Source organism: Spermophilus citellus, assembly GCF_964194105.1.
Source record: "Spermophilus citellus genome assembly, chromosome: 1".
In the NCBI taxonomy this organism is placed as follows: domain Eukaryota; kingdom Metazoa; phylum Chordata; class Mammalia; order Rodentia; family Sciuridae; genus Spermophilus; species Spermophilus citellus.
In genome coordinates, this window is record NC_138182.1 from 178,589,308 (window position 1) to 178,613,083 (window position 23,776).

The 23,776-nt window shown below is 38.1% G+C and overlaps 1 protein-coding gene across 1 annotated transcript; it reads left to right on the forward strand.

Annotated features, from left to right (window-relative positions):
- Positions 1-512: 512 nt before the first annotated feature.
- ISOC1 (isochorismatase domain containing 1) lies at positions 513-23,231 on the forward strand. The gene is made up of 5 exons (XM_081283947.1): positions 513-981; positions 10,944-11,063; positions 11,161-11,364; positions 13,119-13,235; positions 20,144-23,231. Exons 1-5 carry the CDS (start codon positions 673-675, stop codon positions 20,288-20,290), a joined length of 897 nt encoding a protein of 298 aa, XP_081140073.1. The 5' UTR covers positions 513-672; the 3' UTR covers positions 20,291-23,231.
- The last annotated feature ends 545 nt before the right edge of the window (positions 23,232-23,776 follow it).

Here is a 23,776-nt window from a genome sequence, read left to right on the forward strand (position 1 = left end):
GGACTGAATTTTTTTTTTTTTTAGCTGATCCTAATCCTGCAAAGCATCATCAAATTGTACTAGTCTTCTTGGTGTACCTACTAATCTGTGCTATTGGCTTTCAGACACCACGACCATCCTCCAGAAGGACTGCAGGACTCTGCACAGGCCAACAGGTAACTCGTCCCAGCAGATGCTTCCTGACAGATCAAAGTCCCCAAGCACAATTCTAAACTCTTGGAGGACACCGCCGTCGGAAGGCTGGAGGAGCTGGGGGAGCAAGGAGGAGCACAAACCCCTGTGCTAATTGGAACAACCGTGCAAGAACAATTAGGGCAAGAGAGGCAGGTCACCGATCTGCTAGGTTACTGGGCTCTGTTGTCGGTCCAAAGAGGCGGGCTGGCCGCGCACCTGGGGCTGCAGCAGCGCCGCTCCGCGGAAGTAAAGAGGGGGCGGCTGAGGGCGGCGGGCGCAGGCGCGCACACCCGGGTCCCGCCACCCACCCCTCCGCAGCGGTCCGCCCTCTACCGGGGCGGGGAGACCGCGCGAGGCTGGGCCGCCAGGGCCCGCCCCTCCTCCTGGCCGAGCGGGCGAGCGGGGGAGCGGGCTGGCGGGCTGCGCTGGGAGGCGGGGCGCGGCGGCGGTCTGTGTCTGCGCCTCGGCGGCCTCGGCGCTCGCAGACGCTCGGGGAACATGGCGGCGGCGGAACCCGCTGTCCCGGCGCTCCCTGGCAGCGGCGGCGTGGGCACGGGAGCGCCGTCGGGCACGGTCCCGGTGCTCTTCTGCTTCTCAGTCTTCGCGCGGCCCTCGTCGGTGCCGCACGGCGCGGGCTATGAGCTGCTCATCCAGAAGTTCCTTAGCTTGTACGGCGACCAGATCGACATGCACCGCAAATTCGTGGTGCAGCTCTTCGCGGAGGAGTGGGGCCAATACGTGGACCTGCCCAAGGGCTTCACAGTGAGCGAGCGCTGCAAGGTGCGCCTCGTACCGCTGCAAATCCAGGTGAGTCCCGCGGGAGGGCCGTGCGCCTAGCTGCCCCTCCCGGTCGCAGGCAGTTCGGGTGCAGTCCTCGTCCCCGCCCCTGCCGCGCTCCTCAGGTGCCCAGAGCTGCCAGGGCTCCGGGCCCTGCGCACTTGATCGAGTTGGAAGGGCCGTGCGGTTATCGCAAGCCCCGGGGCCAGCTCGGAGAAAGCGCGGGTCCGAAGGTGACAGTCACCAGCGGGGGCGTGGGCCTCCCAGCTGGTCGAGGTGCCAGCAAATGCCCCCACGTGTATGGACCTCTGCCGCCCGCATACGCTTTTGTGTGCCAGCCTCCTGCGTAACCAAAGAGCTGTGCAGTAGTAGCAGTGTGTTTATTTTGATGGGTGATGCAGAACAACAGAGAAGAGATTGTCGGGGGGTATTGGCATTAGGCTTTGTTCCTGGAGTTGTGTTAACCAGTTGCGGAAACACAAACTTTAGTAGTCAAGCCATTTCTTCTTGTCTTCCCCAGCATTCGCGTCTTTGGGCTTAAGCATCTCCTCTAAAGTGAAACACCATTTGCTTAGCCTCCTAATAACTGCCAACTGATTCTGTCGAATACATCTGAGTTGCCTACATTGGAAAAGCCCTTTGATCCAGAACTGTAATACCCTCTTTAATACTCAAATTAGGCAAGATCATGAATTCCTGGTCCTGCAGACTGAGAAAAGTTATACCTGAGGATTATTTCAGAGTTTATTATTTTTATGTTTTTAAAAACCGTGCTCTCATACCACACAGGCCCATCTCCTGTCCCCCTTCCCTTTTATATCAAAGGATACACTGGAGAATTTATATTTTTTGAAGGAAAGAATATAATTTATAATTTAGTTACTACACCATCCATATTTTTCTCTTTAGCTGGAAAAAACTGATAAGTCATTTCTTTGGAAGACCCACACCTGAAAGTGGACTAGGAGAGTAGAAAGAATTTTGATATTCAAGTGGCGTTTTCTGATGATCATTCCCTAGTTTTTTTTTTTTTTTTCTAGCTGTAGTTGGAGGATGAATTGGTGATGTTTCCCATCACCCCAACACTCATTCCAGGAGAGTCCAAATTACACACTTTAACCTGTGTGAAGTTCTAATATTCAGTAGTCTATGGGATTTTACTGTGCACCCCTGGAGAGCCTACTGGGGTAATCTGATTCCTGTGGATTTGCCCTGCTGCCTAGATGGAGAATTGCTTAAGATTCCTCATTCTTATGTCTTTGACAGTTTTTCTGCCCGATATCTCCCTGCAGCCCTCCTTGTCAGTTTATTTAGATTATTGCTGCCAGAATACCTAAGATGTTGGATGCACCTTTGACAAATCCACTTACAAGGCAAGACTCCAAAAATTGAGGAGGTCTGGTGCTACACTGAGGGTGAAGACTTCTTTATGAAGCATTTCCTGTTTTCCTTGGGAGGGCAGGTGGTGGGTTCTTAGCTAAGATAATGCTGTCCTGAGCTAGCCTCTGAAGTCTGTAAGCTTTATTTCCCTCCACAAGGTATGATTTTTATATTTTGAAAAATTTAAGTCCTCGATCTGAAATTCTTTTTAATTAATGTTTTGGAAATTATAACATCAGTGTATGTACGGGAAATATCCTGTACACAGTCAAAAGACAATATATAATTCATGTCATTTGAGGGCTGTTCAAAAACGTTTTATGTAATTTTTAATTAATTTGTTGTAGTGATCTTTGAAATAACAATAATTCAAACAAAATAGCATTACTCTGTTCTATCTGTTAAAAAGGTTATTTTTTCTTACTAAACAGTCCAAAATTCTTAAACATCAGTCACATATGTTTAGACTTTTAATGTATTTAAAAATATTTTTCTCTTATGTTGTCTCATTTTAGTAGTCATAATACTTTGATTTTTTTAGCCAGGTTCCTCTCCCAGCATACAAGTAGATAATAGCAAGGGATATTATGCATAGATACAGGCATCATATACCATATATACCTTTTGATACTTTTTGTATTTATATGAGGTGATCTTTATCCACACAAACGTAGAAATCTTGAGATTTCTATACTATATTTTGTGGAACCCATCTGTATCATCATAATGACATGGACATCTTATGGCTAGAGGAGACCCTAGAGTTCATTCCACAAACGTTTTAGGGTCCAACTTTAAGTAAGTGATCATTGCCAAGAGAATGCAAACCTGGATTCAAGGTTTAGATTCAATCTAAATTTTTCCTTTCACAGAAGAGCAGAACATATAAAGGTAAGGAATTTAGGAAATTGCTCAAGATCACATATCGTACCATTTGCAAACCACACATAGGTAGGTCCTGAGTTGACATCTGCCATAGCATTCTGTTTTCATGCTTAAATGAGGATATTGAGCAGTCTGGATAATAAGCCTCCAACTTGAGCTTTTGTTTGTTCATATGTCTTGATGCTGCTCATTTTTCTTTGGAATAAATGCCCGTCACTTAGAAAGACTCAAGGTGGCCCATCAGGGTGGCTATGTTACTTGGGATGCAGAGATAAAGAACACAGGTTCTGCCATGTGTAGTCCCTGGTTTAAATAATAGGATTTATTATTTCTCCAACCTAGTTCCTGGACCCTTTGTGGCCCTAGCTCACATTCTGGAATTTATAGGATCTGAGACCGTCTTATACTTGCTGTGAATGCTGTGGCTCGTGACCTTGTGAAACAGTGGTTGCTTGTGCCACATTGCACCTGTGTTTGACAGTGGTTCTTTGGGAACTGATCTTTAAGGCCTCCATTGCTAGTATTAGGCTATGTAATTTTAGTGTCTCCTATGCCTCAATATTCTGTTAAAGTTACTGAGTATCTGCTGACAGTTCAGGTAGCTGAAGATGGGGTGTTTCATGCGTGGTTTATGTGTCTGCAGCTTTGTCAGATGCTTCATGTTTGATGAATTTAGAGATGCAGAGGACAGAATGTAAATGAGAGGATTGTATAGTAGGAATTTAGGTCATTTTTATAACTTACAAGTTTTAATTTTAAAGGCATTTTCCAAGTTTAAACTAATGGAAACATTTAACCCTGGAATTTCCTATAAATTAGTGGTCATTTCACTACCAGTCCATTTTTAACCTTTGACTAGGGAAGGCAGAGGTTAAGCAAAAGGCAGGAGGAAATGGGCATTGTGAGCAAGATATCATTAAGGAGATTTTGCTTCTGTACATGGAAGGGAAGATTTTGGCAGGAGAAAAGGACTTCCCTGACAAGGTTATTTTGACCTTTTTGCAAAATGGTTAATTGGGGAGGGATGTGGATCCAGTTTTCATGTACTTAGAAATTTTTTTTTATTAATATTATGCTATATGGGAGCACATCCATTTTATAGCCAGAAGAGACGATAGAGTTTATAGTGAGAAGAGAGGAAAGACAGGGTTTGGAAAGAAGGGGGGAAAGAATCTGGTCAGCCTTTGCTTGCTAGTTTGAAGATGGAAATTTTAAATTATGGGACTGAAGCTATAGAAGCATGATGGGAGATGAGCTGTTGCTCAGAAATCTGGGGGCCATTGTGCTGCCAGGGGCACTGAAAGGAGACAGCTGGATCCTCAGGTTGTGGTATTGTCTCCAGTCCATTGATTTGATGAGTGTGTGTATATGTCAGAAAAATTAACATTCCAGTATAATACCCAAAACATTGTGTTCTTTTTTCTCTTTGTAAATACATTAGAGGTTACCTATAAATAAATTGTATTTGAGAATGGGAACTATGACCTGCATTTGAAAGTTGTTTTTTTTTTTTCTTTTTTTTAAGCCAAGGGGAAACCTAATGTAGATTTAAATGTCACTGTGATCCTGGGCTCTGACCAGCTTCACTTTCACCCCAGTCTAAGTCATAGTCTTAAGAAATATCTCAGTACTCAGCTCTGAAGGGGGAGGAGACAGCTGGCCTTTCCTGGGGCTTTAGAAAACTTTGACTTTGATAAGCTGGAGATATAATGTTATGCCAGTGACATCAGTGCTCATGGTAGGCAAATATGTTGAGAAAATAAGAACGAAATAAAATTCTCTTCCTGCCTTCATGAAAGGGCCCCAAATCTGTTTTGTCAGGAACAAATTTTTTAACAGTAAGTCTACTTGGTGACATCTGGACATCCACTTTATAAATAAATCACTTTTCTAATTCTGCAGACTGAGTTAACATAAATTATGTGGTATTAGTATTTCTCTATAGGTTTCTAAAGGGATCGTATTAATAAATGATATTTGACCTCATTAGAAAGTATGTTTTTTTAAACATTGATTTAGCTGAAGATTGTAGTGTTTCATAGTGTTTTAGTCGTACATTTATTAATTGATTACATGAAGCTTGTTTAATCCTTGAAATAGCCTTAAAAGTTAGATACTGTTTTTCTTGTGATGCTGCTGAGGAAGGAAACAGTCTCTGGAGATGTTAATGATTTACCTAAATTCTATTGAAGTTGGTGAAATTGAAATTTGGACTTAGATTCTAATGACCTGACCTGTGCTTTGTAGAGAATGCTTGCAGGTTGGGGAAGACACCTCACAGCCCTCTGTTGTAAGTGAGTCAGTACTGGAGAAGGGCCTTCCTGTAGTTGTGGCAGTCCATGGGAAACACTTGGGAGTGCAGTACTGATACCCTTCCTACACTCATTCAAGAAAATCATTCCTATTTTCTGACTGTAGTAGACTACCATATTTTTTTTTAAAACATTACATTTTTAAAAAACTTTAATCCTAAATGTATACAGACTACTCAGTGTAGTAGTTTGCTAGGGAGCTGCTATAACAAAGTACTCCAAATTGAGTGGTTTAAACAGCCGAAGCTTTTTTACAGTTTTGGAGGATAGAATCTGAGATCAAGTGCAGCAGGGTTAGTTCTTCTGTGAAGAAGACTCTTTCATGCTTCTCTCTCAGCTCTGGTAACTCGCTGGAGATTTCCATTGCTCCTGACATATCACTGCAGTCTCTGTTTCATATGCATAAAACATTCTCACTGTGTGCATGAGTGTCTCTGTGTGCCAGTTTCCCTTTTGATAAGGACACCAGTCATATTGGATTAGGTGCCCATCCTACTTCAGTATGACTTTATCTTAGCTAATGATATCTTCAGTGATCCTATTTCCAAATAAGGTCATTTTCTGAGGTACTAGGGGTTAAGACTTCAACATGTGAATTTGGGGGGACATAAGTCAACATATGACACTCACCACATATTACTTTTATGGAGGGAATGAGAACTGGCACACGGTGCATCACTAAGGTAGGCTAGCTACTCTGTGTGGGATCTGGGCAAGGGCTAGTGCAGATTCCTTGCAGATGTAGTAGCCCTTGTTGGAAAATGGTCAGTGTACATGCAGTCATGAAAAGGAGTAAATAGTGTCATAGCAGGAACATGAGTCTTGGGGATGAAGTCTGTTGAATATAAAACCAAAGGTCAGATCCCAGCTCTGAAAACTCTTAACATGTTGAACAGAAATTTATACTTGAATTTGATCTTTTAAACTCTTGCTTGATGGAGCTATTGACTGTGATCAACTTTTTATATTTAAAAATATATCTTTTTATATTTTATATATTTATATTTTATTTGTGTGTGTGCAGGAATATACATAGGTATATAGATGTATGGAGGATACATACATATATGTATTTATATGTGATTCTTCATGCTTATTGAATATACACATATCTATAATTGCAACACTTAACTGATGACTACAGGTTCAAGTCCACTTTTAATTTGCTGCAGTAGGAGTGGCAGTCTTGCAGTTGCAACATGTCAATGTTTGACTACTTGTAGTAGTTTTGGTTATCTGAAAATTCATAAGTTAAAGTAAGAAATTCCTAAATTATATAGAGTGCTAATATTGTAACAACAGCATGTTGGAATTTGTGTCATTAGTAGAAAGGATTGGTTAGAATTTTTTTTTTTTTTTTGGGTTGTCTCAGGACCTCCTTTCTGGCCTATCAGGTATGAAAGTTATTAAAAAAGTAGAATTTTTCCTCCAACTACCATAGCATAGGGAGGCCATTTTTTCTAATAAACTTTTTATTTGATATATTTAATTTATATATTTAGCTTTAGATTTGTATTAAAATTAAAGAGACAATATAGCGAGTTCCTGTGTGCCAGTCTGCAAATTCCTTTATTAACATCTTACTTTACTATGGTACATTTGTCACAACCAAGGAACCAACATTGGTATGCTACCGTTAATTAAATTTCACATTTTATTTAGATTTTACTAGGTTTTCCCTAATGTATTTTTTTTTTTTTTTGTTCCAGGATCCAGTACAGTATATCAGTTACATTTCTATGGGTCCTGGGGATTTGACATTCTCATTGACTTTCATTGCTTTTTAATGACCTTGGGAGTTTTGTGGAGTTCTGGTCAGATATTTTGGTAGAATGTCCCTCAGTTTGGGACCATCTGAAGTTTTTCTTGTGATTTTGACTGGAACTATGGGATGTTGAGAGAAGATTGGGAAAGCCGGTCTCATTGCATGTACACTTTATCAACATGACATCATGAATTAGGTTAGTCACGATCATCTAGCCAAAGTATGCTGTCAGGTTTCTCCTGTTTGTCAGGTAAAGTTACTCTTCCCCCTGTATGCTCTGCTCTTAAAGAAGCAAATTACCAGATGCAACCCTGTTCAAGGGAAAGTGGAGAGGAACTAGGCAAGATGGGCGTTTTTGATGCACAGAATCTTAACTGGTCATGTCTGCATGCAAGTCTGCTTTGTTGCTGTATTTTCTGTGCTTGCTTTGTTTACCGAGAGTTCCTATTCTAAAAGGTTTTAGAGGGTGCTGGGGATTTTAGGGCTGCATTTTCTGACATCCTCAATCTGGATCTAATATGACATATACCTGATGTGGTCCCCACGTAACTCATAGCTAAAATGAGGTACAGGGAAGCACCAAGACACAAGAACCCTCAGAGACCACAGCTGTCTGAATAGTTAGGATTTCTGGCTAAAAAATAGGATTTAAATTTTTTAACTTAAAAATATTTTAGTCTTTTCCTATTGTAGTCCTTCTGAAATTTTATATGATTTAACATATAATGAGTGTGCTAGAAGGATGTTTTCTTACTTTTTATGTTGTAACAGTGTTGTTTTCCTTCACCTAAGGCCTAGACTACAATGGAGTTTGAGCTGCTTTTCTTGCATTTTGAATCTTTTCTCTGTCAACTATCATTTTTTGCTGCTCTTAGTTTGCCTGCCTCTAGCAGTTTGCTTTCTAATTTGCTATTTATAACCTTCTGTGAATTTAGAATCCAGACCACTAAACTTGCTAGGGGTATACACAGACAGTCTGGATAGGCTGAGATAGAATGTGAGAGCTGGTATTCCAAGCAAGTGTTAGCTGTAAGCATGTTAGTGAATGGCCACCAAGCACTATTAGTGCCTGGGAGCTTTATTTTGCATACTTGCTGGCAAGAAGAATGATAAGATTGACTGAGTTGTGTTAGTATAATTTCAACAAGGCCATTTGCAGGCATACTACATTATATAGTGTTCTCTAATCACATTGGGGATGACTAGGAACCCGCATCGCAAGTTTATAAAAAGAAAATATGTAGATTTTTCAGTTGAGATTTAATGTTTACTGGAAATTTAAAATGCATAGTCATAAGTACTGATTACCTTTTAAAATAGTACACTAAATACACAGATTGGTCTCTTGGCAGTGCTTATGTATGCACATCATATTTATTGCTTTTGAAAATGACCAAAGTGGAGGCATAATTCTTCCATTAAGAATGAAGGAAGGAAATAGCCAAAGCTGGCGTATGTAACTGAAGATGCTTGAATATTTAATTTAATAATACTTTATTGGCAAGGTAGAAAAATCCTACACATAGTGTTAGAATGACAGATGGCTCTCATTCTAACATGAATTTGGCAGATTATATGTGGTCAAATCAGTACACATCCTATAGACTAAGCACCAGTGGGAGATTAAAGTGCTAGAGTCCCACGGACAAGGGATTAGAGAAAATCGAATGCAAACCGATTAAAACAGCCATAGCATTAAGGATAAAAGATTTGTTTTAATGATTCATTTAATTCATAAAGGAATTGTTTCCTGAGAGTCAGCTGCATGCAGAGACACTAAAGCAGAATCAGGCAGCACTGGTGGTAAAGCCACCAATGTGTAAATGGCACACAAACTTCTCTAGGAGATTATTAATAATTGTTATCTGTTGGTGTTTTGGGGGATGCAAAATGAGATAAGAGAGGAATTTTAAGGGGTGCCTTGTAAGAATGGTGGTTCATTCAGGACCAGTGAGATTAAAGTCTTGTATTCTGCAGTGAATTCTGCTTTTTCAGTAGATGCTTATTGTGCTCAAATTGTTAGAGAAGATCATTGAAAACCTTGGAAATCTAATATCCAGTGTTGCTCTTAATTCTTTGACTTTTTTGATTGTGATAGATACTTTGAAGAATGCAGATGTCAAACTTGAGTCTGTCCCTCTCTTGGTTCTGTGCAGTTCATTTAACAATGGTGACAATGGAATTTTAAGGGGTGCTGTATGTGCTTGGCATCATTTCATTGCTTTATTCTTAAGTTAAAAATTACTCTTAAGAATTGCATCTGATGGCTGGAGATGTGGCTCAAGCGGTAGCGCGCTCGCCTGGCATGCGTGCGGCCCGGGTTCGATCCTCAGCACCACATACCAACAAAGATGTTGTGTCCACCAAAAAAACTAAAAAGTAAATAAAATATTCTCTCTCTCTCTCTCTCTCTCTCTCTCTCTCTCTCTCTCTCTCTCTCTCTCTTTAAAAAAAAAAAATTAAGAATTGCATCTGAGGTCTGGCATTGTAGCCCAGTGGTAGAGTGCTTGCTACAATGTGTGAGGTACTGGCTTTGATCCTCATCACCACATTAAAATAAATAAACAAAATAAAGGTATTGTGTCCATCTACAACTTAAAATCAAAAAATTGTATTTGAGCCAAGCACCATGGTGCATGCCTATAATCCCAGCAGTTTAGGAGGCTGAGGCAGGAGGATCATGAGTTCAAAGCCAGCCTCAGCAGAAGTGAGGAGTTAAGCTACTAAGTGAGACCCTGTCTCTAAATAAAATTTAAAATAGGACTGGGAATGTGGCTCAGTAGTCGAATGCCCTTGAGTTCAAACCCTGGTACTCTCCATCCCCCACAAAAAAAATATTTTCATCTGAGCATATCTATCTTGACAGCAGTAATTTTGTATTTGCTCTGAATTTGTTTATGGAGTGCATGTGTTTGTGTATCTTTAGTTTTTAATGTTTCATAGTCTCTGCAACAGATTATTTTGCTCTTTTATCCTCTTATTTTCTTAACACAGATTAAGCTTTTTACTTTTTGTACTTACAAGCAACACCATCAAATTTAAGCTTTTTATATTATGAATTTTTCTGGTTGTAAAAGTAAAATGCTTTTAAATAATACTCAACAAATGTGTTTAAATGAGATTTGAAAAATAAAGTATACAAAAAAATTAACAATAATTTAGTTATGTAACCATTGTTGATGTTTTTATATATTTCACATTTTCTGATTATTGGAAGACTATTGAACTATGCTCTTTTTAAAATTAACATTATACAGTGAGCATTTCTCTTTAAATGGAACCAGTTCTTTGAAAGTATGTGTGTGTGTGTGTGTGTGTATGTATGTACATACTCAAATATGTTTTTTAATTGGCTAAAAATGTTTTGTTTTGTGAATATGCGAAAGTTTGTTAACCTATTTCTGTATTATTGATTCTGGATTTATTTCTAATTTTTACTATTAATGGAATTCAGAGAGTTATCTATGTGGAAATACTGTTTTTTTCCTCCATAATTCAGATAATTTCTTTTAGATAATAGATAATACTTGTAGAAATTGACTTACTAGGTCAAACAATAGAAGCACTTTTCTTCCTTTCTTTATGTCCATTGCAAATAAATGTCATGGTTTAACAAGTCCTAAATCATTGTTTTTTTCTTTTTTCCTCAGCTCACTACTCTGGGAAATCTTACACCTTCAAGCACTGTGTTTTTCTGCTGTGATATGCAGGAAAGATTTAGACCAGCCATCAAGTATTTTGGAGATATTATTAGCGTGGGACAAAGACTGGTACACTTATTTATTCATTTGCTGAAATGTGATATGCATTCATACATATGCTCATGTGTATATTGCTAATTCTTTTTGCGCTTGGTTATTTTTTCAGTTGCAAGGTGCACGGATTTTAGGAATTCCAGTTATTGTAACAGAACAGTACCCTAAAGGCCTTGGAAGCACTGTTCAAGAAATTGATTTAACAGGTGTAAAACTGGTACTTCCAAAGACAAAGTTTTCAATGGTATTACCAGAAGTTGAAGCAGCATTAGCAGAGATTCCTGGAGTTAGAAGTGTTGTACTATTTGGAGTAGAAGTGAGTACCTATTATATTTGGGCACAATATCATTATGGAAAACTCGGTATTTTCAGAATGCAGGTTTATTATAGGATAACTTGTAGGTAGTAATAGTGATGGAGAGTAACCACCACTTATTAAACATTTCACTATTTGCATGGCACTGATCTGAATACTTCATAACAGCAAACTCATGATCTAAGTATTCTTAATGTTCCAGTATTATGAGTAAGGAAACAAAATTACAGAGACTCAGTATAACTTGCCCAAGGTCAGACATCTAGTAAGGGATGGGGCTGGATTTGAATCTCACCTGACTGATTCGTAGACCATGGTTTTAACCACTACTTTTTAACTACTACATTCTTACCAAAGGATTATTTTTATTTATGTGTTATAGAATTTCACTTTGGTCATATTTTTATGCTAGCAAAATCTTAAAGGTCATGTAATTTGTTTTTCAAATTTGAATCATGTACATACTCTTTTTGATGAAAAAAGTACTCATAGGTTTCTAATGCTGATTTCAGTTGATTTATTCCTTTTTTATATACTAAAATTTTAAAAATTAGAAAGAAAACTATTAAAACTATGAAATCAAAATAACAATTGAATATGGTTATGATATTTTGATAGTAAGTTTTATGCTATTAAGTTTTACGGGTTTTAATAATAGAAGTATTATTTCTACTATTAGATGTTTATTTAGAATTTCTGATGTTTCTGGTTCAATAATGATAGTATAGGAGAAGCTGGTTTGTCATACCAAATGTTGCTTGATTTTGCACATTTATTTTTTCATCACAATTAGACATGCTTAATCAAAACTGGCTTTGAGTAGTCCTGTGTTGCTAATTTTAATGAGGCGTCAGTTGATAATTCTCCAAAGCTGTCTTGTCATATGAAGATGAAATTGACATGTGGTATTACCGAAGTCTGCTTTCATTGGTTTTATAATTTGGTTATTGTTGGAGTATGTTTTTATTCTATATTCTCTGATAATGAATTGTTACAAGTTACTATTTACAAAGATAGTATCTATATAATAGGATTGTCTACATAATACAATTGCTGGTGCTATACACTGAGTATCCATCAATTCCTGATTTTCCAAATGATTAAACCCAAGCCAGAGATGCTGAGTTATACTTAAGATCATCTAGCTACTTAGAAGTAAAACTAGATGTGGAAGAAGGTCATTACATTCATAGTGCTCTTTCTGCTTTATCATATTGTTGTATGTTTACCAAATACTTTTTGTTTACCATGTTTTTAAATTATTTTATCATAATTTGTTTTGACTTGAACTACCTCTATGATGAGGTATCTTGTAATAATTCAGTTTCCCACTACTTTTTGACTTTGAAATACATCAGACTCATTTTTTTGTTGTTGTTGTTGGGCACTTGGTATACATGCAGAATAAATCCATATGCAAGTGGCACCAAAATTGAGTGCTAGTCAGCTATCTGAAGGTCACTCAGAGGATGCAGATGACAATCTTCAAAAATTTTACACAAAACTTTTAAGAATATGTCAGGATTCCTAATGTGAGAAACTGATATAATCTAGTTCTTGACTTTTGCAGATGAATAAACCAAAGGCAGAGATGCTGATTTATGCCCAAGCTTACCTAGATAATTAGATGCAAAACTAAATATAGAACAAGGCCATTTTCTGTGGTCTCTATTTTATCATTTTATTATACATGTGTAAAATAGTTTCTGGCTGACCATGTTATTACATAGGATTTTTTTTTGCTTTCCTGCAAGACTCATGTATGTATCCAGCAAACCGCTCTGGAGCTCATTGGCCGAGGAATTGAGGTTCATATTGTTGCTGACGCCACTTCATCAAGAAGCATGATGGACAGGATGTTTGCTCTTGAGGTAATTGTCCTGCTTGAAAATAAGGCACTTATCAAGTTTTCCACATAAAGTAGGAATATTAAACATTAAGGATTAATGAAAAATTTGCCTCTTAAATTTAAGCTTAGTCCGAGAGTATCAGACTCATTCATTTACTTTTTTTCTCTTTCCACATTTTTTATTGGTGCATTATAGTTGTGCATAATGGCGGGGTTTTTTGTTACATATTAGTACATACCCACTACATAACAATATAATTTGGCCAATATTCCTCCCCAGAACTTTCCCCCTCCCTCTCCATCTGCCATCCCAGGTCCCTTTCTTCTTCTGATCTCTCTTTGACTTTCATGAGATCCCTGCCCCCATCCTCACCTTTCCTTTCCTTTTTCCTCTCTGGTTCCCTCATATGAGAGAAAACATTTGACCCTTGACCTTCTGAGTTTGGCTTATTTTACTTAACATATGTTCTCAAGTTTCATTAATTTTCCAGCAAATGATATAATTTTATTTTTTTTTGATGACTGAATGAAACTCCATTACGTATGTATGTATGTGTAGGTATATATATATATATATATATATATATATATACCACTTTTTTTTTTTAATCTATTCATCTTATGGGGACATCAATGCTGGTTCCATAGTTCCATAGTTTGGCTCTTGCAAATTGTGCTGCTGTAAACATGCATATGCATGAATCACTGTAGTATGATGACTTTAATTCTTTGGGAATAAATACTAAGGAGTGCAATAGCTGGGTCATATGGTGGTTACTTGCCTAATCTTTTTAGGAACCTCTATAGTGATTTCCATAGTGATTTTATTAATTTACAGTCCCACAAACAGTGCAAAAGTGTTCCCTTTTTTCCACATCCTCTCCAGCATTTATTATTATTATTTGTAGTCTTGATGACTGCCATTCTAACTGTTGTGAGATAAAATCTCTGTATAGTTTTGATTTGCATTTCCCTAATTGCTAATGATGTTGAACACTTTCATATATTTATTGGCCATTTGTACTTCTATCTTTGGGAAGTGTCTGTTTAATTCATTTGGCATTTGTTAATTGGGTTATTTGTTTTTTTGGTGTTAATTTTTGGGGGTTCTTTATATATCCAGATGTTAATCTCTGTCAGGAGAGCAGCTAGCAAAGTTTTTCTCCCATTCTGTAGGTTCTCTCTTTACATTCATAATTGCTTCCTTTGCTGTGCAGAGCTTTTTAATTTGATTCCATCTCATTTATTAACTCTTGGCATTTTTTCCTGAGCTTTAGAGGTCCTATTGAGAAAGTCATTGCCTGTGCCTATCTGCTGGAATGTTGACCGTATATTTTCTTCTAGGAGTTGCATAGTTTCTGGTCAAATTCCTAGGTCTTTGATTCATGTGAGTTACTCTTGTGCAGGTTGGGAGATAAGAGTGTAGTCTCATTCTTCTACATAAGAATGATCAATTTTCCTGGCACTATTTGTTAAAGAGGCCTTTCTCCACTGCATGATTTTGGCGCCTTTGTCAAAGATCAGATGACTGTAGATATGTGGAGTTTTCAGACTGGTTAATTTCTAGAGACTACTATGCACTGACAGGTGTTTAAAGTCTTACCACATATCCTATTTTATATTTTGTTTCCTCCTTGGAGTTAGATCTCTGGTGTTGCAAAAAGTTCTTTTCCCCGTTTGATTGTTAAATTTGCTCTAGTGTTATACATGGGCTAAGAGATTTTCCAAGAAACATAACCTGTCTAGAGATTCAGAAACGGCTCACTTGGGTTTAACTCAACCAAGATCTAACTGAATACTAGGGCAGAACAGGCCCAAGTCAATTTAGCTTTATATTAGATTTCCTCAGACTTAAATTTCTGGGGCTAAGAGGTGTTTCACTGACTGAACACCACTCACATACAGAGTTTTATGGCTTTCTAGCATGAGTGCATTATGATGTCCCATTGAGTCAAGGGATCAGTGATTCTCAACATTCCTAATATTGGTCTTAACCTAGCATTTTCTACTTGAAGATGGTTGAAAATACCACAATGGGAAACTTTCATTTCATAGTGTGTATGTGGATGGTGTCTCTTTTATATTTAATTCTGATTCTCTAGTGATTTTTAGAGAAATATACAGGTAGATTTAAGTTCTGACTAGGAAATATGGGAGGTTTTTTGTTGTTTTAGGTTTTTTGAGGTCTTCCAGTGTTTGGTGCATGTCCCATGAACAACTTCCCCTATAGGACTGCTGAATCATCTCTGTAGTCTAATGTGTTCTTCACGGTGGTAAACTGGAATACATGAAATTGGAAGGGCTAGGCAGAAGGCGGGAAAGAGAAGATTAAAGGGAGTAGGGAGGGCTAATGTGGAAATAGGCCCTGGCTGGCAGCCGCAGTTGACTTAAGGCCCTGGTTGGCCATCCCTTCCCTCTTATTCCTCTCTTATTCCTAACGCGGTGAGTCCTGTATTAGGATTACAGGTATAAATAGTTTAATTTATTTTTAAAACTGTTTTCAAGTCCACTGATACTGTGGATTTGCTGGTAGTTATTAAGTGTTGTGTCTTCCAATCTCAGGAAATACCTGTAAGCCATCTTAGTCTTGAGTCAATCAACTTCCACTGAAGTTTCCATAGAGACCTGGGTTTATACACTTGGTCTGTCAGGTCCTGACCACCTCATCAAGTAGCTCTTTTCATGTGTACATGAACTTTATTTTCATGCTGGAAGTATTTAAAAGGACTCAACAATAATAAAACCAGAAGACACAAATAAAATGAAACTTTCCTTTTCTGTAAAGAAATTTCAAGGACTTTCATGTCTGAAATTACATATATGTTTCTTAGCCATGTCTTTATCATGGTTTGATAAAGAGTTAGATTAAAAACATTGTCAGTTAATTACCATCCAGACCTTAATCTTTGACAGGCTGCCTGTCTTCTCAGTGATGAGGAGTACAAACAGTGGGGCAGAAATGTAGGTTTGAATGCAAGGAATGGTGTTTCATAAGTTTGTGTCCTTGAATAAGTTTTGTGAACTCTGTGCTTTAAATTTCTCATTGATGGGGAGGAAGTAATAATAGCAACTACTTGGTAGCAATAATGTGAAAATTGAATGAGATCATGTGTCCTGGTTTGTTTGTTTTTTTAAAATCTATTGTTGTTATTTGTTGTTCGCTTCGTGAAGTTAGTTTTACCAGAAATATCTAAGCATATGAAACCCAAGACCCCAAAGGGACTCCTTCTGAGAAGTTCTAGAAGGGAAGGAAAATACTTGTTGTCTGTGGTAGATTTTAAGAACCTTCCTGGGGTTCAAGTGTTGAAATTGTTAAAGGGAGAAAAATCATAGAGCAGGTCACTGGTGATGGGGACACTTAACCAATTGCAGACTTTTCCTCTTGGTCTTATTTTGGTGTGGATGTGATACAGTTCATCTCTAATTTTTTTTTTTTTTTTTTTAGAAATGTTGTCCCTGCCTCCCACCATTCCACTTCCCCATTTTTTTTTTTTCTCTAACTCACTCTGAAAGTTAAAATAGCAATGTGGCTATCTCCTCTTTTTCTGTATTCCTTTAGAATGTAACTACTTATGATAATTCCTGACATTATCCATATTGCTTATTAAGATTATTATACTAATAAGATTCATAGTTAGCAAGTCTCAGAGTTCTTTATTCAGTAATCGATGTTTTCAGGTCTGGGGCTTTGGAATCAGATCACTCTCTCTGGTTTGGGCTGGTGGTGAAAAGAGCGCAGGGACATGAAAGGAATTGTTTCACAAAGTGGGTGGGAATTGTGGACGGCTCTATGACCTCAAGGATCCTCTTTCACGCTGGAAGGCAAGAGAGAGAGTGTACCCAGAATCCCCCTATTTATTAGGGAAAAGACATTCGATAGAATACTCTACCCAAATAAGGCAGGAGATAATGTTTCAAAGGTGGGGGCTTGCCCAATCCCATTGGGAAATGCTCAAGTCCAGAGCTGATGCACTTCTTTGCCGAGCAAAGGTGAAGGCCACTTGCTTTGCACAGCGCATGGCGTGCGATGCCAGTCCAATAGCCCCTTTACTCAAGGCTAAGAGGGGGTGCTTGGCTCCTAGGCATGGTGGCCTCCCATAGTGGACCTCTTGCCTAGCATACATGAGGCCCTGGGTTCAGTTCCCAGCACTGTAAACAATCCATTCTTCAATCAACCAATCAAATGCCTCCTGAGTACCTGCCATCTGTCAGGCATTGTTTCTTTCAACTAATAATTAATTATACAATAAATATACAACAAAATAGGATTAAATCCTCACTTGAACGTGGATGTGCTTATAGTTCTGGGTAGTTTTTAGTAATGTTGAGGAATTTGGTGGGCTTATCCTTCCCCTGCACCTTCTTTCATGACTTTGTGTACTTTCATTTTGGGGTTTGTGTGTCAAAAACCTTTCTTTTTCTTTGGTCTAGCTGGACTGTTTTACAAGTGTAAGGGGAAACCCAATGCACATGTGCCGAGGGGAGAGTAGGGCTGGAACCCTGTTATCAGGTGGTGCCCAGAATCTGCCACTGCCTTTCTCTGCTCAGTTGCCCTCAGGCTCCTCAAGGCAGGCATTGTGCTCAGGTCTACCTGCTGGAGCTAAAAGCTATGCTCTTTGCTCTGCCACAGCTTCTTTTAACACAGGTTCTTGGCTAGATTGAAAACCGGATCAATACTGGCTACATCTCAGTCTCCATGCCAGCTAGTCTTGTGTAGGTGTCAGTTTACCCAAACATATTTCTGTGATGAGCTTCCCAGCCTGCTCCTGCCCCTATATAACCTGACTCTGAGCATCTCTGAGAATCATCCTGGCAGAATGAAGTGGGCTCTGGCCAGTGGAGCACTAGAAAGAGCTGCACATCGTCCATAGGTTCTTTACTGGTGCACAGCTATCTTCCTTGGTCCTAGAAACTATCTCCTTCCCTTCCTGCCTCATTAAGGAACTAGAATCATGAGTGGGAGCTGACCTTTGTTGACAGTGTGGCTCTGTGTAAAATGCTTTCTCAGACATTGAATGTGTGATTCAGGCAGTCTGAGTCATTGGAAGTCCTCTGGTTTGGCAGTGATTGATAGGCAAGGCAGGGCAGACACTGGCTGGGTGAGAGCTGGGCTAGAAGAGCGGACATTTAGTGGTGTTTCTCAACATCAGACTTGTCTTATGTTCTCTGCCTTTCTGTCTGAAGCAGAAGATGTTTTGACATTGAGTTTTGATAATGATAATCAGTTGATTAAACATCAAGAAGTAGGAAATTAGAGTTCCCAGATCTTTAAAAAAACTTACACCTGGATTTGTCTGACCTCAAGAAGGGCACCCATGGGCCTGCTTCTTCCCCACTTTCTGCATAACTCGTTGCTGTATTTTTTTTTTTTTTTTTTTTTTTTTTAGTCTGGGTAGCCACTCTGCACCCTGTTCTGTACTGGCTGTTGAGAGCAGAGCTTGCTTTCTAAGTTATGGTTTATAGTCCTTTCTGTGTCCTTGGGGATCAAAAAAGAGGAGTCTCTCAGTGGAAATGTTGGGTCTGTGGTTGCACAATTGTCTGAAGGAAGATTTGCATACTCCACAGGGATGTCCTGGCTCTGCCAGTGCTTCCTCCTTTACAGAGAGAGCCCCAGTTGGGTCTTTCCTCTGATTTGCCTAATGACTTCCTCTTCTGTGGTTCTTAAAGTGGATGCTTCCTGGGATGGCAGTTTGCCTGCTTTTTTTTTTTTTCCAGGTTTTTGATGATAAATCCATGCAGAGAATGAATCTCTGCTATGGAATCCTCCCTCTGTCCTCTTTCTACCTTCTTCTCCCCTTATTTTCTGTTCTTTTGCCCTCTCTCCCTTTGCTCCTCTCTCCTCTCTGCTCCCTCTCCCTCTTCCCTTCCTCGAGATTTCTTTCCTAGTTATTATGATTACATGGGAACAGTTTGTCAAGGGCATTCTTTGACCTGTCAGGGAAACTTTACACAACCTTAAATTTTATACTCTTGTTTAGTGATTCTGAAATGTTTATGATGGCAGCAGAGGTGATGGCTCTTTTATCACTCCAGGGGATACATTCTTAAACCTCTCACGGGGCTCTTTTCTTCTTCTGCCAGTTATCTCAAGACAGGGCAGCTCTGACTTATGAGAAAAACTGTCAGATGTTTGGGGGCTGAAAAATTATGAACCCTCATTTTAATTCTTAATAGTAGTTTGCAATTACAGACTTTAGTTATATGAAATGGGATAGTTAGTTGGTAATGAAATATTTTAGACAGCAACAGTAATATCTGTAGCACAACCAGTGGAGCTTTCAAGTATTAGCCACCCTCTCTGCCATTTCTTTTTAAATAAATTGCTACCACATGCCAGGGATGCCAGACATAAGTACTAATACACATCATAATCTATTTTGTAATCTCATATTATTTGCTCAGCGGGAATATGGACAGAGGCACCTCTTTTTATCTCAATGCTAGAAATAAAAATTGAAGAGTTTAATCAATATAGGAGTAAAACAAAAATAGTTCTCATTTGATAGAGTGAACAAATGAATGAGAGATGAAGCAAAAATCTGCAAATAGTACTTAGGAAATAGCAGTAATGAAAGATGTTCAGATAATCAATGATGAAGTTCCTCTTGCATTAACCTTTTATATGTTGTATAGCATTAGCCTCAATTACTCTCCTGTCCCTGCACCAAGAGGTTATAACAGTGTCTACCTGTTTTCTTTTACTTAGTTTTAGTCCATGTTACTATTATTGAGAAGAATAACAATGAGTTTGTGATATGGCTGGTTTTGAAAATTTTGCCCATCACTGAATTTGCTGGTTTGGTCAAGGACCATGGTTGTAATAGAAGACACTAACTATTGTGTCCTGGCACACTTTTGCTGTTTTCAAATAGTGTTCATCGTCACACTGTCTTCTCAGTTGTGCTTATTGGTCTATCTTTTCTCTTAAAGCGCCTTGCTCGAACTGGGATCATAGTGACCACAAGTGAGGCTGTTCTGCTGCAGCTGGTCGCAGATAAAGACCATCCAAAATTCAAGGAAATCCAGAATCTCATTAAGGCGAGTGCTCCGGAGTCCGGTCTGCTGTCTAAAGTATAGGACATTTGAAGGACTGGTACCCTCCTCACCACCAGGTGAAGGATTGTAAGCCCAGACAAGCTCTTGTTTCTACTAAAATTAAAATGTTAAGTCAAAAATGGCTCCTTCTTTGCGGCTCTTAGTAACACGTAAGCGGCTAGACTACTTGGTACTGGCATTTAGTTACCAATGTCAAAGGCTTCAGGTGCTGCTCACCTTCTTTTTCCTTAATGTGCTTTTATTTATTAAAAAAAAAAAATACAATGGAGGTGCCTGTTTTGTCTATATTGTATACACTATTATACCTTTCAAAAGTGCACACTCTGGTGAAGTTTTCTTAAATTGTGCACTTTAGAGAAAAAAAAATGTATTGATGATGATTTGACTTTTATATTATTGTAAGATGTATGTTATAATGTTAAGATGGATTCAGGGCTTTCACATTACAGGTCAATTGAAATAGGATTATTATACATGAATTTAAAAAGAGGACTCTGGTTCCCATTGTCCACTTCTCATAATGTTATTGAATTACCTATTGAGTGAGTTGCACTGATCTAACCAGACCAAATTATGTTGAATAATTATTTGTCTTTATTGATTGTACTGATTTTCTCATTCTGGTCCCCACCACTAATTCTCTATTCTTTTTTTTTTTTTTTTTTTTGATGAAATCTTTTATCAAGAAAGATTCATTGTGTCATTGCTTATTTTATTTCAATTTTGTAAACAGATGGAATGGTTTGCAATGCCATATCATTAATGGAGTATGTTTTTTAACATCTCTTTAGTAGGACTTTATCTGAATTGTCTTTTCAATCATCTTGAGTATACCTTTTAATAGGGACAAACAAGATTTAGCAGAAAGTTAAAGGGTGGGTAAAAATGTAGCTTTAAAGTATACATTTTCCATTTCATATTTTCTCTGCCTACCCTCCAAATGTGGTTAATGCAAAGGCCTAGTAGTGATTGGGAAGTACTAATTTTGTGGTCATTGTTACCCTTCAATAAATTTATTTTTATCAAATACTTAGTGTTTTAAAATTGTTTTTTTTAACACTGTGTGAAATGTGGAACAGTGCTTTTATATTAAAGTAATTAAAGAAAATGTATTATGTGAATGAAATTATTTTGTCCCCCATAAGATGGCTCTGTGAGTACTAGTCCGGTGGATTCTAATATTTATTCAAAGGTAATAAAACTTTGACATTTATAATCTTTCAGCTCATGGGCCTTTTAAAGGAAAATTCTTTGCAGGTGAGAGCAGATGGATTTAACTGAAAGACCTTTTCATTAAGAGCAGTAGAAAAAAAATTTTTCCCTTTTGTTCATGTTAACAAACAGCAGCTGAGCATTCTTTTTGTCAGTATGTTTAAGTATGTCTTCCAGACATTTGTGAGTCAGAAAAGAAGAATTAAAGATTTCTACATGTTTTAAAATAGCTTTTAATACTTGTTTCCTTTTTTAAAAATTTTTATTGGTTCTTTTTAGTTATGCATAACATTAGGATTCATCCTGACATAATTATAACAACATGGAATATAATTTGCTCTCATTCTGTTCCCAGTGCTTTCTCTTTCCTCTCCCTCCTTCCTCACCGTTTCCTTCCCTGTACTTCTCCTGATCTTTCTGCTATTTACTTCAGTTGTTTTCTTTTCTTTTTAAATTAGTGTCCTGTGGACATACACAATGGTGAGATTCACTATGGAGTATTCATTTATGCACATAGGAAAGTTAGGTTTTTAATAAATTTAGTGCTTCTCAAACTTTAATTTCAATGCAGATTATCTGGGGGTCTTGTTAAAAGGCTGGCTCTGGCTATTTTTGCATCCCCCTCAAAACAAACAAACAAACAACCCAAAAGCAAACAAACAAAAAACACATCCAGCAATCTCCCACCAGGGTTAATTAGAAGGGACCACACTTGGAGTAGAAGGATTTAACTCATAAACAACTGTTTCCCCCATTGCTCCCAGGCCTTTCACATCTCACTGATAATGCTTTGGTGGTGAAGCCTTCTCACAGCTGAAACCAATTCTGTAACCCTGGCATAACTAGTTTCTTAGGGCTGTTGTAACAAATTCCCACAAATTTTTTGTCTTAAAACAATAAACTGTTATCTTACAGTCTGTAGGTTAGAAGTTTAAAGTGGATCTCTCTGGATAGAAATCAAGCCTGGTGTTGCAAGACTCTATTATTTTCTGGAGCCTTTGGGGAGGATCTATTTCCTGCTATTCTCTGCTTCTGGAATCTGCTCACATATTTTGGTTTTTGCAGTCCTGTTCCTCCATCTTCCAAGACAACAAAGGAGGATCTGGTCCTTCTTAGTCCCATCTGTCACGCTCTTCTCCCCCTCTCCCTTACTAGCTTAAGAGCTCATGTGATTTAAGGTCCACTGATCAGCAGCCTTATTCCATGTGTGCCCTCAATTCAATTTTGTCCTGTGACACATAGGCTCCAGGGATTGGGATGTGGACATCTTTGGAGGCCGTTTTGTAAGACACATTTGCCACAGAGTGATTTCGTATTTTATTTCGTTTTATCATTTGTCCTGTTTCCATCATTTCCATTTGAAGCAAGATCCTTGAATTATCTATATTTATCTAGAAACACTTTGTACCTCTTGAGTTTTAAAGATGTACTATGTGCTGGGCATAAAAAGATTCCCCTAAATACTTATCGTGTGACACAAAATCAGACATATCATAACCTTTCAGTAAATGTGAATTGAATTATGTCAAAAGTCCAGGAATGTTAATACAGTAAAGTTCAGAGTAATTTAATTGTGAATTCTGCCTTCTCTCATGTTTTTTTGTAGATAATGCCAAGAAGGTGACAAAGCTTTATTTTAAAGGAAAACTGAATTGATTTTAATATATTAGCCTTGAAATTGGAAGCATCTATGTAACTTTGTAGGATAATGAAATTCTTTTAATTGACAAATAAAGAACTGGAGAACATAAGTAAATCAGTAGTCCTGTGTGTTGAATTGCTAGGAGGCTGGGGGCAGGATCAAGAGGCTTCACTTATTGAAATGCTCAAACATCATTGTAAATTTAATCTAAAATTAAAAGTGATAACTTATTCCAACCAGAACCAAACACCCTGTTATAGCTATTAAAATATTCAATTTCTCTATTTAGAATATTTTCCCTTTTAAAAAAGTTGTTATTTGATAAATATGACTTTCGAGCTATGTAGAATTTGTGAAGAACATGGTTTCAAAGGCCCATTTCAACTTGGAAGGTCTAGAATGGCTTTATTTTATATGTGCAGCTAATGGGACCCAGAGATAAATGACTCACTCAAAGATGCACAGAGAACTGAGGTTACTTATCTCCTTATCCTGGAGTTTCACATAATAATATTAGAAATTATCAGAAGAGGGAAGAGCAATAAAGAAGAAGATACATTTTACAGTTTAACAGTATACTGTTTGATTAACAAAGCTACTGCAGTGTACTATGAGACTACACTGGTATGTTCTTCAATCTAGTCTTTCTTCCT